The 14,674-nt window shown below is 44.7% G+C and overlaps 1 protein-coding gene across 2 annotated transcripts in view; it reads left to right on the top strand.

Annotated features, from left to right (window-relative positions):
- The first annotated feature begins 347 nt into the window (after positions 1-347).
- The window catches only part of RCOR1 (REST corepressor 1), an 85,139-nt gene continuing 70,812 nt past the window's right edge, over positions 348-14,674 (top strand). For both annotated transcript variants that reach the window (XM_050335447.1, XM_050335446.1), the window contains exons 1-2: positions 348-550; positions 642-701. In XM_050335447.1, the coding sequence (XP_050191404.1) occupies positions 364-550; positions 642-701 (247 nt within the window). In that variant the 5' untranslated portion in view covers positions 348-363. The remainder of the gene's footprint in view (positions 551-641; positions 702-14,674) is intronic.

The raw sequence follows: 14,674 nt of genomic DNA, 5'->3' as shown, positions 1-14,674 counted from the left end.
CGCCGCGCCCAGCGAACGGAAGCGCGGGGCCGCCGCGATGGACAGGAGGCGCCGGCCAATGGGCGGGCGGGATGGCCTCCCAAAATGTAGGTTCGGCCAATGGGCAGCGGCGGGAGCGGGAGGGGCGGGGCCCTCGGCGGGCAGCAGCGCAGGTTGAGCGGAGTCCCAGCGCAGGGCTGGGATGAGCCTCAAAGTTCGGGGCGATCGCGGTGGGGGATGTAGCAGCGCCGCCACCGCCGCGCACCGGCCCGGCCCGCCCCGGCTCCCGCCCGCCCTTGGCGCCTCCCACAGCCCCCCCGCAGTTTTTAAACTCTGATTCCCCCCTTCCCTTCTTCTCCACTCCCCCCTCCCTTCCTCCCCTAAATGCCAGCCATGATCGAGAAGGGCCCGGAGGTCTCGGGGAAACGGCGGGGCAGGAACCACAACGCCGCCGGGGCGAATAATAACAACAACGGCGGCAGTAAAAGTTTATCCGCCGCCCCCAACGGCAACAGCAGCGGGAACTCCTGGGAGGAGGGGAGCTCGGGGTCCTCCAGCGATGAGGAGCACGGTGAGGAGCGGGAGGGGGGGTGGCTTTGGGGGGGTGGTGAAGGGGCCGCTTGGGCCCACGCGGGTAACGCTTGTCCCTCTGCCTCCCTCAGCTGGCGGCGGAATGAGGGTCGGGCCGCAGTACCAGGCGGTGGTCCCTGATTTCGACCCCGGTAAGTCTTTATTATATTTTATGGGGGGAGGGGGGGAACTCCTCCCCCCTCATCCAGTGCTTTGGACCCCTCCCGATGAGCGGAGCCCCCTGGGGGATGGGAGGGGGGGGGTACCTGGGCTCCGCTCATCGGGAGGGGTCCAAAAATAATCCTCCCTTAATTCTAGTCTCAAACACCCAGAGCAAGAACAAGGACCCCCCCCCCTCCTCTTCCTCCCCCTCTTCCCCAGCGCACACGGTTGATAAAAGAAGTCTCGATGCTTTCCAGAGGGCGCTTTGCAGGCAGGGAGGAACAGGGAAGCTGGCAGGGCTGGAGGAGGCAGGAGATGGCAGTTGGGTGGGATTTTTTTTCTTCTTCTTCTTTCTTTCTTTCTTTCTTTCTCTCTTTCTTTCCCTTTTCTTTTCTTTTTTTTTTTTTTTTTTCCCTATCCTCTTCTGAACTCGTGTTTCTGTGGTCTCAGTGATAGGGGTGGAACTAGAAGACATCAAGTTACAAATATTTTTTTCGAAGGTATTTAGAAGTGACTTGGGTCTGTATTTTAATTTTCTCTCTTCCTAAGAAGCTGCTCGCCTCCCTCCTCCAAAAAAATTATTGTTTCACGTTCCAGCTATTCCGCTGCGGTTCTTTGTAAGCTAATTTAAAGTGGTATGGAAGCAAATTTTGAGCAAACAAAGGAATTGGGGCTGTGCTGAAAGGCAGGTGCTGGAAGCACGTTAGTACTGATATATCTCCGTGTACAGAAAGACAGGCTGTTGACCTCTTTAGTTTGAAATCTAAGCGCTTTTTTTTTTTTTTTTTTTTTTTGGGTATTGTTCCTTTGTAAGTGGAGGTTGAAGCCAGCGAAAACCCTCCTCCTGCCTGGAGATCCTAGCGTTTGGAGTTGTCCCTTTGCCCAGCCCAAACTTAATTGAATCCTCCGCACCTCTCGCCTTAAAACAAAAAGAATAGTGTGCAAAACCACGGTGTCTCTTTATCGAATAATCCTTAGAGTTACTATTGTGTGGGTCCAGGAAAAAGGTTTCTCATGGGTTATCCTCAGACTGTGCACTAATGTTGAATATCTTTTTTATTATTAAGTATATTTGTTCTTAACTGTTCAGGTCTCAGGGTGGGGGGAGGGTGAAGAGGATTTTTTTCTTCTTAAGTTCAGTGTTACTTGTATTTATTTAGAGAATAATTTTTCCCCACCCCTTCCCCCCTTCGTTTTCGTGACAAAATAAGATACAAGGTCTTGGCACATGGGAGCTCCATTTCTTGGTTGACCAGGAGGAAAAAGGGGCGGGCGGGGAGAGGAGGAGGAGGAGAAGGGGGGGAAGGGAGGGGGAGCTGTTAGTTAGGCAGCAGTTGACACTGGTTTTCAATCTGTAGGTCAAACGCAACATTTCTGTAACACACACAACGTGCATCACACTGGCTATTCAGCCACGTATCACAACAATACTTGGGCTTTTTGGTCACCCTGGAGAATTATGCTCTTTTGTGCAATTCATTTCTGTAACATAATAGACGGAGGGGGGAAAAAATACCGTGAGCCCCTTCCTCACTGTTAATGTGCTCAGCTGTACATTGTTCTGGTTTAGACTTACAGACATACAGTGACCTATACAAAGGTTATTGCTTTCTGTGCTGTGTGGAGTGGGAGGGAGGGGGAAGTGTGTGATGTGAAAAAACAAATTTTTTTCTGAGTAATATGTACCCTAACACAGGATCAGCAGGTACTGGTGTTTGAGTACACAGTGTAGTATAGCAAGTTCGTAGTAGGTTCACCTGAAGTGAATGACCAGTCCTCTAATGACCTGAATGGACATCAGATCCTCCTGTACTGGTCTCTATTTTTTTTTCTGTTTCTTAAAAGTATACTTGTTAGTTAAGAAGTTTGGGGTGAACTTCTATCTGCTTGGGTATTGAGGAGTTGATATCCTGGCTTGTGGAACTACCCAGGAATAATTTTGCGGTGCTGGGTTGTTCCCTGAATTTTGTCATCTCTTCTTGGTCCTAAAGGCTAAAAGCCACGTTGTGTTCATCTGTTATGTCTCTTTGGTTTCTCTCTTTAAGAAAGAAAACCCTAAATAAGCCTAACATGCTGTGCTAAGACCGTTTGACTGAAACTATTAAATTGTCCTGTCTCGCTGGTAATTTAGAAAGTTAAATCTATGGAATAGTGTTATCAGAGCGCACAGATGCTGTGTCTGTTTCTCACTAGAAATTTTAGGGGCTGATTGACCAAAGGATCCTAAAGCTTGAAGGTTGTTTGTTGTTGAGTTGTGGAGGCTTTCACCTTCAGGTTAGCTGGCTGGGAAAATGTGGAGTGCTTGCACCTTTCTGGATGCATCTGAGGGGAAAATAACACAGACCAGGCCTTGTGTGTGTGTTGGGTTTTTTTGTGTGTTTTTTTTTTTTTAACTTAATGCTCAACTGTACTTTGTGTTTGGCTGAGGTATATCTGTAACTACTGATTCTTACATCAGCATTCTTACGTGGGTGTTCCTCTGTCCCCATGCAGAGGGGCAGAGAAAGCCTTTAATTTTGTTTCACTTCTCAGCCCCACGTGAGCTGCTGCAAAGAGCAGTGAAATCAGGAAAGCTTTTCTGAAATCTGTTTCTGTGAAGCTACAGGAGAAAAGAGAGGTAGAGCCAGGCAGGATGTCGATTTGGGTTTCATGAATGAGATAGCCAGAGAAGAGCAAAAATTTACTACATGGTATGACCTGAAAGTGGAGAGTGTTCTCAGTGATTGCCTAGGTTTAGACAGAAGGGACTTTACCACCTTTTTGTTAGCATGGAGAAGAATAAAAAGTGCTTGTCTCTCCCTTGTTTGAGCAGAGTAAGAGAAAAATGGTTAAGGGTTGTGCTTCTTTGTTTTTGCTTCATCCTTGGAACCGGAAAATGACAAGTTCACATTCTGGATTAAAATACCTTGGTGTTAGTTTTTAATATTCCTTGTGGCTAAAACTTGCTGTGGCAGTGGCCAAGGAAGGGCCTGGTGTGATTCTTTGTCTGTAAAAATGCTCATGGCTGGTATCCTCTGTAAGAGGTGGTTCGTACTCTCAGCTCCTTTAGTAAATCTCTTTACAGTGCTAAGGCCTATTCCATGTGCTGGCAGAGCCTATGGGTTCTTTGCCAAAGTTAATGTTGTTATCTTTTTTACCTATCCCTGTTTCTCCTTACTTTGGGAAAGTAAGTTCTCACTGCATTTATCCCACTTCTTTTATTCTCTCAAAAACATACAACTTTATTATCATTATTATTGTTGTTACAGTACTTACATCTCTGTTATTATTTTTATAAGAACAGCTGTACTGTAAAGGCAGGGCTTTTGCAGAGGTGATGTGTATGTTAAATAAGCCAATTCAACTTGAGAGAAGAATAGGCAAAACCTTTTGGGCTGAAAATCCCATGTCAGAGCTCACTAGACTCAGTAAAACTTGCACTTCTGCTGTGTTTCACTGTTTGGCCTTGAGTTCACATATGTGATGTGAAAAATTGCTGTTTTGTCTGCTATTTCTTCTCTTATTAGAGCTCAGAGTCAAATGTTTGCCAGCCAAAAATTCTGTCCGTTAAACAAAGGTTGATATTGGTAGGTCAGCATTTCTTGGGAGTTCTGAAACTGAGACACGGAAGGTTTTGAAGAGGGAAAACTATTACGATTCTTTTAATCCATACAAATGAAACCCACATGTCTTGTTAATGGAAAAACTCAGTGAAAGGAAGCATTGCATATCCTAAAGCTAAAAAAAAAAAATCTTTCGTATGGGGAAGCTCTGATATTGTACTTGACCATTTTATTTGTTGCTTATTAATTTATGCTGCTGGAACACTGAAAATAGGAGGAAGAAAGCATTAGTGAGCAGTTTAACACAGCCAGTGAATTTAACTGAAGATTAAAGCTGCCATAATTTTGAGGAGTATTAAATAACTCCCTTAAGAGAACGGTTACTCCCAAATTTTGACTTGTGCTGAAGGCAGATGAAGTTTGGTGGTTTTTTTTACTCCTTTTTAGGGTTACAACTTCAGATTTTCTTATTTGTTGCAATGACATTAAAAATACATGCCACATCTTGTATCTTTGGACATTGTTTGTGTTGGTAATCTTTGACAAACAGCTTCTGGGGCTCTTCCCAGTGGAAATAGATGAGGAAAAGCAGGTTTGACTCAATAGCATCTTGCTGTAGAAATGCAAATCTGGGATGTATGTCAGTTGGGAGACTTCAGTCCCTTGCTTGCAATGCTGCTCTCTTCCCACTCTTTTGTGGTTGTGCCATAAGAGTTAAAGTAAAAATGGTGGAAGGTGCTTTCACCTCTCGGTTCAGAAAAGCCTACTGGAGGGTGCTCACTAATGTCACTAATCCTTGAGGAGCTCTTTCTCTGGTGCTCACTGTTAGCTGTGCTCTGAGTGCTCCTGCACAAACAGTGGATATTCCAGACCAAAAAATGAAGGGGAGGGGGAAGGGAAGAAACCAGTAACCTTTTCAATGTAGTGAGAAACTCTGTCAGTGTAGTCATATTAAAGAGGGATTAAAAGAACCCCAACAACATAATCTGCTTTTCTGATCTGGACTGCCTGATTGCTGTGGGGAAGTGGTAGCATGGCCATGTCCTAGGGGAGGAAGCTGATGCATTCATCCATCCAATTCTGGCTGTTAAAATGTGCCCACCCTCTGCCTGTTTAGGATCAAAGTTTGAAAGTATAATAGTGGGACAGCCCGTAGGTGGCTGATTCTCCTATAATTGCTGTATTGCTCTGGTGGTTGCAAAGGCCATATTTTATTTGGTTGTATCATCAGCTGCTTCATGGGGCTCTGGGCAGAAGCACCTATTGGCCTATGCAGCTGGGACTGTAGCCCTTTAACAAGAGGTTGTTAAAAGCCCCCTTATGACTTCCACTTCACAAGTCCAACTCCCAGCCAACTTGTTCTGTTTCTTTGTTTTCAGCTAGTCCTGCTCCTCACAGTCCTAATAGTTTGTGAGTAGTCTGAGTACTAATGGCTGAAAGAGAAAGTGGTGTTTGGATGAACGGGCTCATCAGAAAGGAGATGAGGAGAAAAAAAGCGCTCTTCAGTTGAGACTTTGCGATCTCCATCTAAGCAAGTGGAAGAGTCAAAACTAAACTCCTGAAACTGGAAATACTGGTATCCTGGAAAGCTATCTCATCTCCTCAAATGACTATGCCTTAAACACAACAGGCAGGAACTCCCTTAGTTCAACAGTCCCCTTGGTAAAGAGGGAAGATTTATGAGGATGCTTGATCTAATCAGAAATACCAAACCATAATGAACTAATGCCCACTGTGTTTGGGCTGACAGAGGCTGCCTGGTGTCTTGGTAAACCATGTGCACCTTGAGTCTTTCACTGTTGTTTGAGATGTGCGTCATGCCTAACAAGAGTGTGTTTTTAGAATTAGGTGGTGGAAAATTTGGGTACTGCAGGTTTTCTCTTAAACTGGTGGGAGAGGAGGAGTTTTTTCCCCCCTGGTTGTCTGCTTGACCCCATACTTCCTCATGGGCTATATTTGTCTTACCCTCCTCCTCAGAGGTCACAGCCTCTCTGTATGTGCTGCAGTGCAGAGCAGATGAGAAGATCCTCAACAGGCGCTCCACCAGAAGCTGTTGCCAAACCCTTGGTTTTTTGTCTTAACCCCATAGGCGTTTAGGTACGGTCTGAAGGGGTTCTCAAGGTCAGGCTGGTCCTCAGCGGCCTTGTGGAAAGGGGAAGGTGATTCCTGCTGCCTCCTTACTGTGCTGGCAGCTCCGCTGGTGTGTGGGTGAGCCTGTCTCATCTCGTTCTGTCAGTGGTGCTCGCTGCTGGTCCAGTCACCGCGGCAGGAGAGGGTGCGCTCCCGCTACTGCATTAGGAGAATGAAGCTGACATGCAGGTGCTGACACTTCAGCTTATCCTCTGTTTTTCAAATCCACCCTGGAGAAAAAGAAGAGTAGTGCTCAAGTTGGAAACTTTTATTATCTGTATCTCTGGCACCTCAGCAGGAGTTTAGCTGTTGATTTGGTGCCTTATCTTTTTTACCTCTGGGCTGCTCACCTGAGGGAGACCATTTTTAAGCCTACATTGTTCCGCAGTCAGCTTTCACCCAGCCTCTTCACTATTCCTGTGAAGGGGTGCAGAGGCTTCTGGTGGTGAGCACAACTCCCACTCAAACATATTTCAAGGCATGGCTTTGGAGCTTTCTCATTATTCAGATAATACCGAGAACATCCTTCTCAAACCTTAATGCTGTAGTAAACAAACAAGTCTTGGTGTAGCCAAAGCCTGTGGCTTCCTTCCCTGCCTGGCACATGCAGTGTTTGTATGTGGAGGTAATAGCTGTCTCATGTACTGACAAATGTATTAATGGCTGGACTGGAATTAATACTAGGTAGAGTGACTGCTTTGTTCTTCATAGTTGGTTCCTGCTGCTTAATGAGGTGCTCTTAAAACTCTTGTTTTCAGTCCTAGTTAGGTCTGTGACTTGGCCAAGTGAAGGCTTAGAGCTCCCTGTGATTAGTCATTATAATTAGCTCGGAAATCTTTGCCTCTGTGATCAAGGCGCGCTGTATAATGCGGCTTATAGTGGGCTCTAGTCCTGTCACATACCTTCAGAGGGGTATAGATGACAATGCTTTGGTGGACATTTGTGTGTGTTTAACTGTGTTGTAACTTAATTATGTAATTTTTTTAATATTTGCCAGGCAGGTGAATGTGAAGTAACTGGCTCCTCAGAAACTTGTGGTTAGTGCTAGTCCCTGCTTCTCTCGCACGGGACAGTTTCTGGTTGTGGCCGAGGCTTGCCCTACCCATTCCAAGTGTAGGGTGAGATTGAGACATGTTGAGTCGTAGTTGATTGAGCCTGGAGACCAAATAAAAAAGAAAACTTTGGGGTAGTTAGAACATGCCCCTTTCCTAGGAAGTCTGTACCTCTTTCTGCACTGAGTGACCTTGTCTTCTGAGGCTTTGACTTGACAGGATAACAAGATGAGCAATCCTGTGTTCTTAAGTGTTTAAACTGGAAAGAACAGTTTGAAATTCAGTTCTTGAAAATATGGAGTTGATTTGTAAACTAAACTTGATCTTAAAAAATACTTTTTAAGGAATGCTGGATGAGGTGTTTCTTTCTTTAAACTTTACAAGCTTTTAATTTATTGTTCCGTGTGAAAGTTTTGATGACTTTGTACTTTTTGAAAGTGCAAGAGGATGTGCTCAGCCTTAGTCAAGGCAGTGACAGGTTCTCCAGCATTTTGGAGAACTGGGCTGCTTTTGTGCTCTTCTCACTGTTTGTTTTGAAATGCAACACATTGTTTAACCTACCTTTCTAAGTGTCTTAAAAAATTCAGCTCTATGCAGTAGCTTGCTCTTTGAACTTCATAAAGGAAGTATTGGTAAATGTTGCATCTCTGGGGAGAGGAGGCTGCAGCAGTGTGATAAAATTGCAAAAATCCCCTCCCGGGAGGAAATTCTAGTCTATTCTTCCCCCTTCAGCTCTGTCCTCCTATCATGCAGGTGTGTCTAGGGGACATTAGTAGGGTCTCATAGGTACTCTGTGTGTAACTAGCTGTGTCTGTACAAAAATACTCCCTTGCCCCATTAGGGGCAGAAGTTTAAGGTCGTGAATTTTTGTCCTTAAAGTTATTTTATCTTCCTTGCCACCTCCAGTATCTCCGTGCTCTTCACCTGGATGGATTTCACAAAACCTGAGCAAGCCAACAGCTTATTTTTCAGTGCAGTTGTCTAATTAACCACGTGGCTGCCTATTGCAGCTTTTTAGTTCTGCTGTCTATAGGTATCTTTGATAACCTGTTGTGATAGCAGGTACATGTACTTTTAGATGACTGGATGTCTTATCAGGTTGGGCTTGAGTTCATACAGAGACTTTGATTTGAAAGTTTGGTATTGAAAATAATTATTAATATACGTGACCTTGAATTGATGTCCTTCTAGGCTTTATAACCCCAGTGTGAAAGCACAGTGTAACAAATATGTAATCGTAGTTGTGGCTTCTGGGTGCAGAAATCCCTAAGGGATACAGCATAAACAAGGCTTGCATGCAGGGGTTCAGTGCCTGCCCTCCCCTCTTAACTGGTCCCTGGGGAGGGCACAGAGAAATTCTAGTTACACAGGGGGTTTGGGCATGAGTAAAGACTAAGAAAAACCTCTCTTGAGTGGGAAATGGCCTTCCCTCTAGAAGAACTGAAGTGGCAGGACTAGGAAAATCTGGTCTACATTAGAGCATTGCTTTTGAAGCAACTTTTTACTTGTAGCTTGCATTGAAATGTGGAGTTTTCTGTTGCCTCTGACTTCCCACCTTCTTTGTGTGTGTAAACTCATCCCTCTGTTCTCATCAATAACATTGGTTTGAGTTTTGGCCAGGTGTGAATGGGAACGGGGCGGGCAGGGGGGGATTTTTCAGCTGCTCCCCACCCATTGTTGAGAGCTTACGGCCCCATGTAGCCAGCGCTGTTGGCTGGGGCCGTGTGTGGTTCTGCATTTAGGTTGCTAACAGCTGTGTGAGAAGCTAAAAGTGCCGCATCTGTAACCCAAGCTTTTTTGTTCCAAAGAGTGTAAAATGATCACTACATACCAGCGTGCACATCTATTTCTATGGCTGACATCCCTCCATCCTTACGAGGGAGCTGGTGTGGGTTCTTCTGGGATGAGTAAGGGCTGTAAAGGCAGGCAGGCATACCAGGTGTAGCATTTGTACTTTCTCGGTATTGTTTTCTGTCTGGGAATCTTAAAGATGTCCCTCCTGGGACCCTTGTGCTGATTTGTGCAGCTGCCACCACACCGTTCATGACAGTAGCCATGGGAACACAAGTAGGATGATACAAGTTTAAAACTAACTTGTTGCTAGGCAGACCCAGCTCAGTATGTGGATTAAGTAGTCTTAACAACAACAAAAAAACCCCACTCTAGATATTGTACCTCATGTGGGGGAAGACAACTTGGCTCACCTCAAATTCTGTGTCTTTGTCTTTAGGCTGGCAGAATGAAACCAGCCCCAAACGTGCCCCCTCACCCCAGCCAACCTTGAGACAAACCCCTCTTGCACATCTGAATCATGAGTACGTGGTGGTTGGGTGGGGAGTGGGAGTTTTTCAGCAGGTAGGTTTTGATGTCACCCTTTCTAAAAATACAAACACTGTGAAGTAAAGTGATGTGCCCCCCAATGCTAAACCGTTGTGCCACTCGGATAGTCTAAAAGTTTTAGCCTGCATTAAAATAGATACTGCTCAAAGCGACATACTCTCTAAACAAAGGTCATGGGCTTAAAATATCACAAGGTCACTTCTAAACTCTGGCTGTAAAAGCTTAAAATTATGACTAAGGCAAGGTAAACACCTTCAAAACTTGCACTGCTTTTGCGTACTGTTGGTGTGGCTGCTGGCATGTACTGGATGGACTGGGGTAGACCTTTTAGCTTGTCGATAATTCACTTTGTCCCAAGCTTATGTTTTGGCACTAGGTGGTCAAGAAACAAAGGTAGCCCACTCCCTCATGTTGTTTTTGTTGTCGATGCCTGACAAAGGATGTATGGCAAATTATAGGGGCCTGAAGGGAATTGGAGACCCAAACTTTAAGGGAGTGATGGGCCCTGTATGCTTCTTGAGGGCTGAGCTCCAGCCTGCCTTTGTCCCTGCAGCTGTTGGCTTCCTGTATCACAGCAGTAATTAGTTATGCTCTGGCCACTCGTTTAAACGGATCTTTTTTATTTTATAAACATTTGCTGTGCAGTAACTGTCATTCCTGTTGGAATAAAGCCATTTATAGAGATGCTCCCAATTACCACCTGCTCTTTTTCTTTCTAAGCAAAATACACTCTTACCTAATTTAACCTCCCACAGAAATTGCTTTGAAGTTGTTTTCTCTTTGCACCTTGCCTCACTGATATCCCTTTTCCCTCCAACTAGCCTAACAAACTGCACTTGTCCCTGTTTGTCCTTGCAAAAATTACACTTCTGGGGAGAGAGCCTACTTGCTGGGTTTGCCCCAAATGTTTTTGTAGTCAACTGTTATAAGAAAAGATTGCTTTCCTGGAGTGTGGCTCAGCCCTTTTTTTTTTTTGTTTCCTAAGTTGCTGTTTGTGGTTCTCCCACTTTCACTAGAGTTTTGGTACAGCTTTTATATCCTATCTGTCCACCCTCTTACTAACCCAGGCCTGCTTGGATTTCTGTGCCCCTGAGCCCTCTTTTCTGCTACTTTGTCCCTCCAGGAGAGACACCTGTGTCTGAGCTTCATTGTAGTTGTTGTTGCAAGTTCTCTCTCAAGTTGGAAAGAAGTGGTCATGACTTTTACTTTGTTACAATTGTGCACTAAAAGAGGGGAATAATGTAGCAGGACTCTGTCCCAAAGCCTCTTCTACAACTTTCATGCCTCTCTCTGCATGGTGTCAGCTTGCTTTTCAACCATTTATCTAGCAGTGATGTTTTTGTCTTTTCAGGCTCCTTAAGGCTTTTTTTTTTCATCACTGAAAAATTTCTGCCTCGGATTCTCCCATGGAAGCTTCAAGGTGCTGCTTGCTCTTGTAGGAGCACACAGCTTCCCACTTTAGCTGGTAGAGCATCTGTCTCTCTGGACAGTAATGTTACTTTTCTGATCTGTTGCTGCCGTGAGCAAACAGATGTGTGAGAAAGGTGAGAGCTGATCTTTCCTGCAGCCAGGGCTGCTCTGGGAGCAGACTGGGCACTTGTCTGGAACCTCTAGCTGGCCCCTGCCTGATGGGCACTTAGGCTGAGTTGCCCTGAGTAGCTCTGAAGCCTGTCCTGTGAATTTGGACACGAGAGAGGGGAGGTCTCCTTGCCTGTTTTGTGAATAAAGCAAACCTTGAGGTTGCTGGCTGACTTAAATCTGTGAACAGTGAGTTTTGACGCAGTGAGGACACACAAGTGCTCTGAAGAGCTTTTCTGTTTTGCTGTAGTCTCAGCCTTGGACTCATGGTTGTGTGCACTGAGGGGAGCTGGGAGGGTACAGCTGGATCTCATCTGAAGTTCTCATCAGCTCTCTTCCCCTGTTAGGCTTTATGCAAGTATCGAATAACTTGGGAGAGAGGCTTGCTGGTGGGAACTTGGTGGCAAAGGGATGATTTTTCAGAGCTGTCCTCTGGATTTCAGCCCAAGAGCTGAGTTGCTTGGCAAATTGTTCCCTCCTGTGTGTACTGGCTCTGAGAAGTGGGTCTGCTCTCTGGGAAACTGCTGCATTGTGTTCTAGCTCTTTCTGTATTTTGGGTGGGTTTTTAGTCCTGTTGGTTTGGTTCTCAAGATGATATTCCCCCCAAGATTGTGAGTGCTTGGGATCAGTTTCTTTTCTTGGGCAGTTTCAAGCGAAACAGCGAGCTGTCCTCCACACAGGTCAGGCTCAGTCCTTGTGGTGCATACAGGGCAGGCACAAATCCAGCCGTCCTGCCAGCAGGCTGAAAATTGGCAAAGGTTTAGGAGTGTATTTGTAGATTTGGGTGAAAAATGACTTTTTCTACTGGAGGAGAAGCAAAAGTGATTGGAGTTGGGAGGTCTTGCAGTGTGCTCTGGTGAAGCTAGTGACTGAGGAACATCCATGTGCTGCTCCAGTGTGGAGATGGGCAGCACTCACTTTATGTGACGATCTGAGACTGGCTGCTACTGTTTTGAAAGGATGGATGTCGACTAAGAAGACCTTTATAAATGCTGAAGATGTTTAAAGTGTGTGTGTGAGTAGCTACTTTAGGCAAATTGATGTTTTCTGTTGTACTCACCTTGCTGAAGTTATTTTGAAGGAGAGGAGACATAAAGGCAGAACTTCTTAAACCCCACATAAGAATATTGTTAGAGATCATGAAAACAAATAAATGAGATGAGGAATTAGGCTTGGAAGCAGTCCTTATTGCTCTGAAGCTTGCTGGGAAGGGGACTATTTTGTGCCCTCTTGCCTGAGCCCTTATGAAAGAGGCTCTTGGAGCAGACACCAGGCTTCTCTTGGAACCAAGTCTCCAGCTCAGTTTGGTGGAATGCTGCCCTGTCTGGTTATCTCTCACTCCACTGCGGCTGCTGTGTTGCCCACAGCAATACCTCTGTAGCAGCAGCATGTCCTTTTGTTTCAGCTTGAGAGAAGGAAACTACTGGGTGCAGAAATGATTTCAGTGTCTGCTGGGCGAGGGGGTGGAAGGAGATGCAATGGGGGCTCTGAGAGAGATAGGTAGGAAAAACCTTTCCAGTGACTATGTAGTGCCTGTACTAATACAGGCAGTGGATTTAATTCATGCTACCAGGGCTGGGACAAAGCTTGGAGCAGGTGCACACCCAGAGCTTGCTTAAGTTGGATAGATGCCTGCTGAAATGTTTATCAAATGTGAAAATAAAAGGAGAAAGGTTGTATTTAACCTTTTTTGATGATGCATTTTAAAAATAACTTACGTTTCTAGAGTCAGAAGCAGTTACAACCAGGGCTTGAAAAATGGATTTGGCACTTGCCACAAGCACCTGTGCCACAACACACCCTGCAGCAGGCAGGGATAAAATGGTTGGGTGCTGCTCGCGTGTTGTGGTGTTTGTTGGCTGTTGCAGCGGGACTTTCCTTGTGTGCTAGGGTTGCCTTCCTTCTCTTACTGCTACTCTGGTCTTACTCTTTCATCAGTAGACAGAATGTGGCTTAGTACCTGTATTTCAATGCTGTAGAAGTTATTCTGAGCCTCGGGAGTAGAAAAGACTGAATCTCGTTAGGCTTAGCTTAGTTTTGCCTCTGTAAAACTGTGGCATGCAGTTGAGGCACTGATGCTGCATCCAAACTGAGGAAGACACTACTGCACTAATGTGCTAATTTTATACTCTTACTTGGCAGGTTGCCTTTGTAATCAAAGGGCTGGAAATTTTTCAGTTTGAACAAAATGTTCTAAGTAGCTGCACTCTAGGTGGAAACGAATTTGATACGGGATACTGCCTTCAAAAGAAATCCATCTTTCCGTATCTCTCTGGGCATAATAATTCTAACTAAAATTCACTTTCCTGACTAAGTGAAGCTATAGCCAAGACCTGAGTAAGGCTTACCTGTGGAGTTTCCTTAGCAGAAGTGTATCTCGTCAATCTGTGCATCTCATGGGAATGGGGAGAAGGGAATGTTTTCAGAAAGTACCTGGAAGCTTTAGGAATGACAGTTGTAATGAATTTCAGCAGAACTATTCTGTTGCATATAATTTTCTCCCTGTTTGGTTAATAAATATTGTATGGACTTGGTGGAGAATATGCTCAAAATACAAAAGCATTTTTTAGGAAGTTTGAAAGAGAATTTCCTGGTGAGTTGTGCAGTACCTGACACATGGAGTCATGTAGTAGGGAGTAAATATCTGATTCTTACCAATAGTGTAAAAGTAATTAGAAGCATCTTTTGATGCCTTTGGGTTTTTTGCCCTTTGTTTTAGGGAATCAGTGAGCACTAACTAGAGAACATATGTATCCAGAATTACTTTTTCCGACAAAAATGTCCACAGGAGCAGAACAGTCGCAGAGCAGTCATATATTTCTAAAGTGGTGTGAAATGAAATGTTAACTCAAAGGCCATGTTATGTTACTGAAAAGCTTAAAACAAATGGCAGAATTGCTTTCAGGCTGTATGAAATATGCCTTTCTGTTGCCTTTGATTTTTTTTTTTTTTTTAAGTAGCTTCCAGTGTTCATGAATCTAATACAGAAATCTTAATATCCTATTTTCTAATGAGCCTAAAATTTCTTCTTCTGCAATACGGTAATGAGAGCTGGCTGCTAAACTTCGTTGCTTTGAGTTTAAGATGAAACAAAGCTCTGTGTGCCATATGTTAAAAGGACAAGCTGACTTGACAACAAGAATGTGTTTTATCTTCTGCATTTTGGCAAGACTGTAGTCTTGGAGGGCAACTGTAAGGAGAGAGAAATCAGTGAAGATTCAAGAATGATGTGAGAAGGACTTGTGAGGTCAGCAGAGCTGGAAGCTAAGTGTCTTAGGTGGGAGGTGGGGAATAGGAAAAAACCCAACCAAGAACATCCAG

This window comes from Myiozetetes cayanensis, unplaced genomic scaffold (assembly GCF_022539395.1).
Source record: "Myiozetetes cayanensis isolate MyiCay16 unplaced genomic scaffold, myiCay2020 scf6-25, whole genome shotgun sequence".
Taxonomy (NCBI): Eukaryota; Metazoa; Chordata; class Aves; order Passeriformes; family Tyrannidae; genus Myiozetetes; species Myiozetetes cayanensis.
Note: the sequence above shows the minus strand (reverse complement) of the source record. Positions and strands in the feature narration are given on the sequence as shown.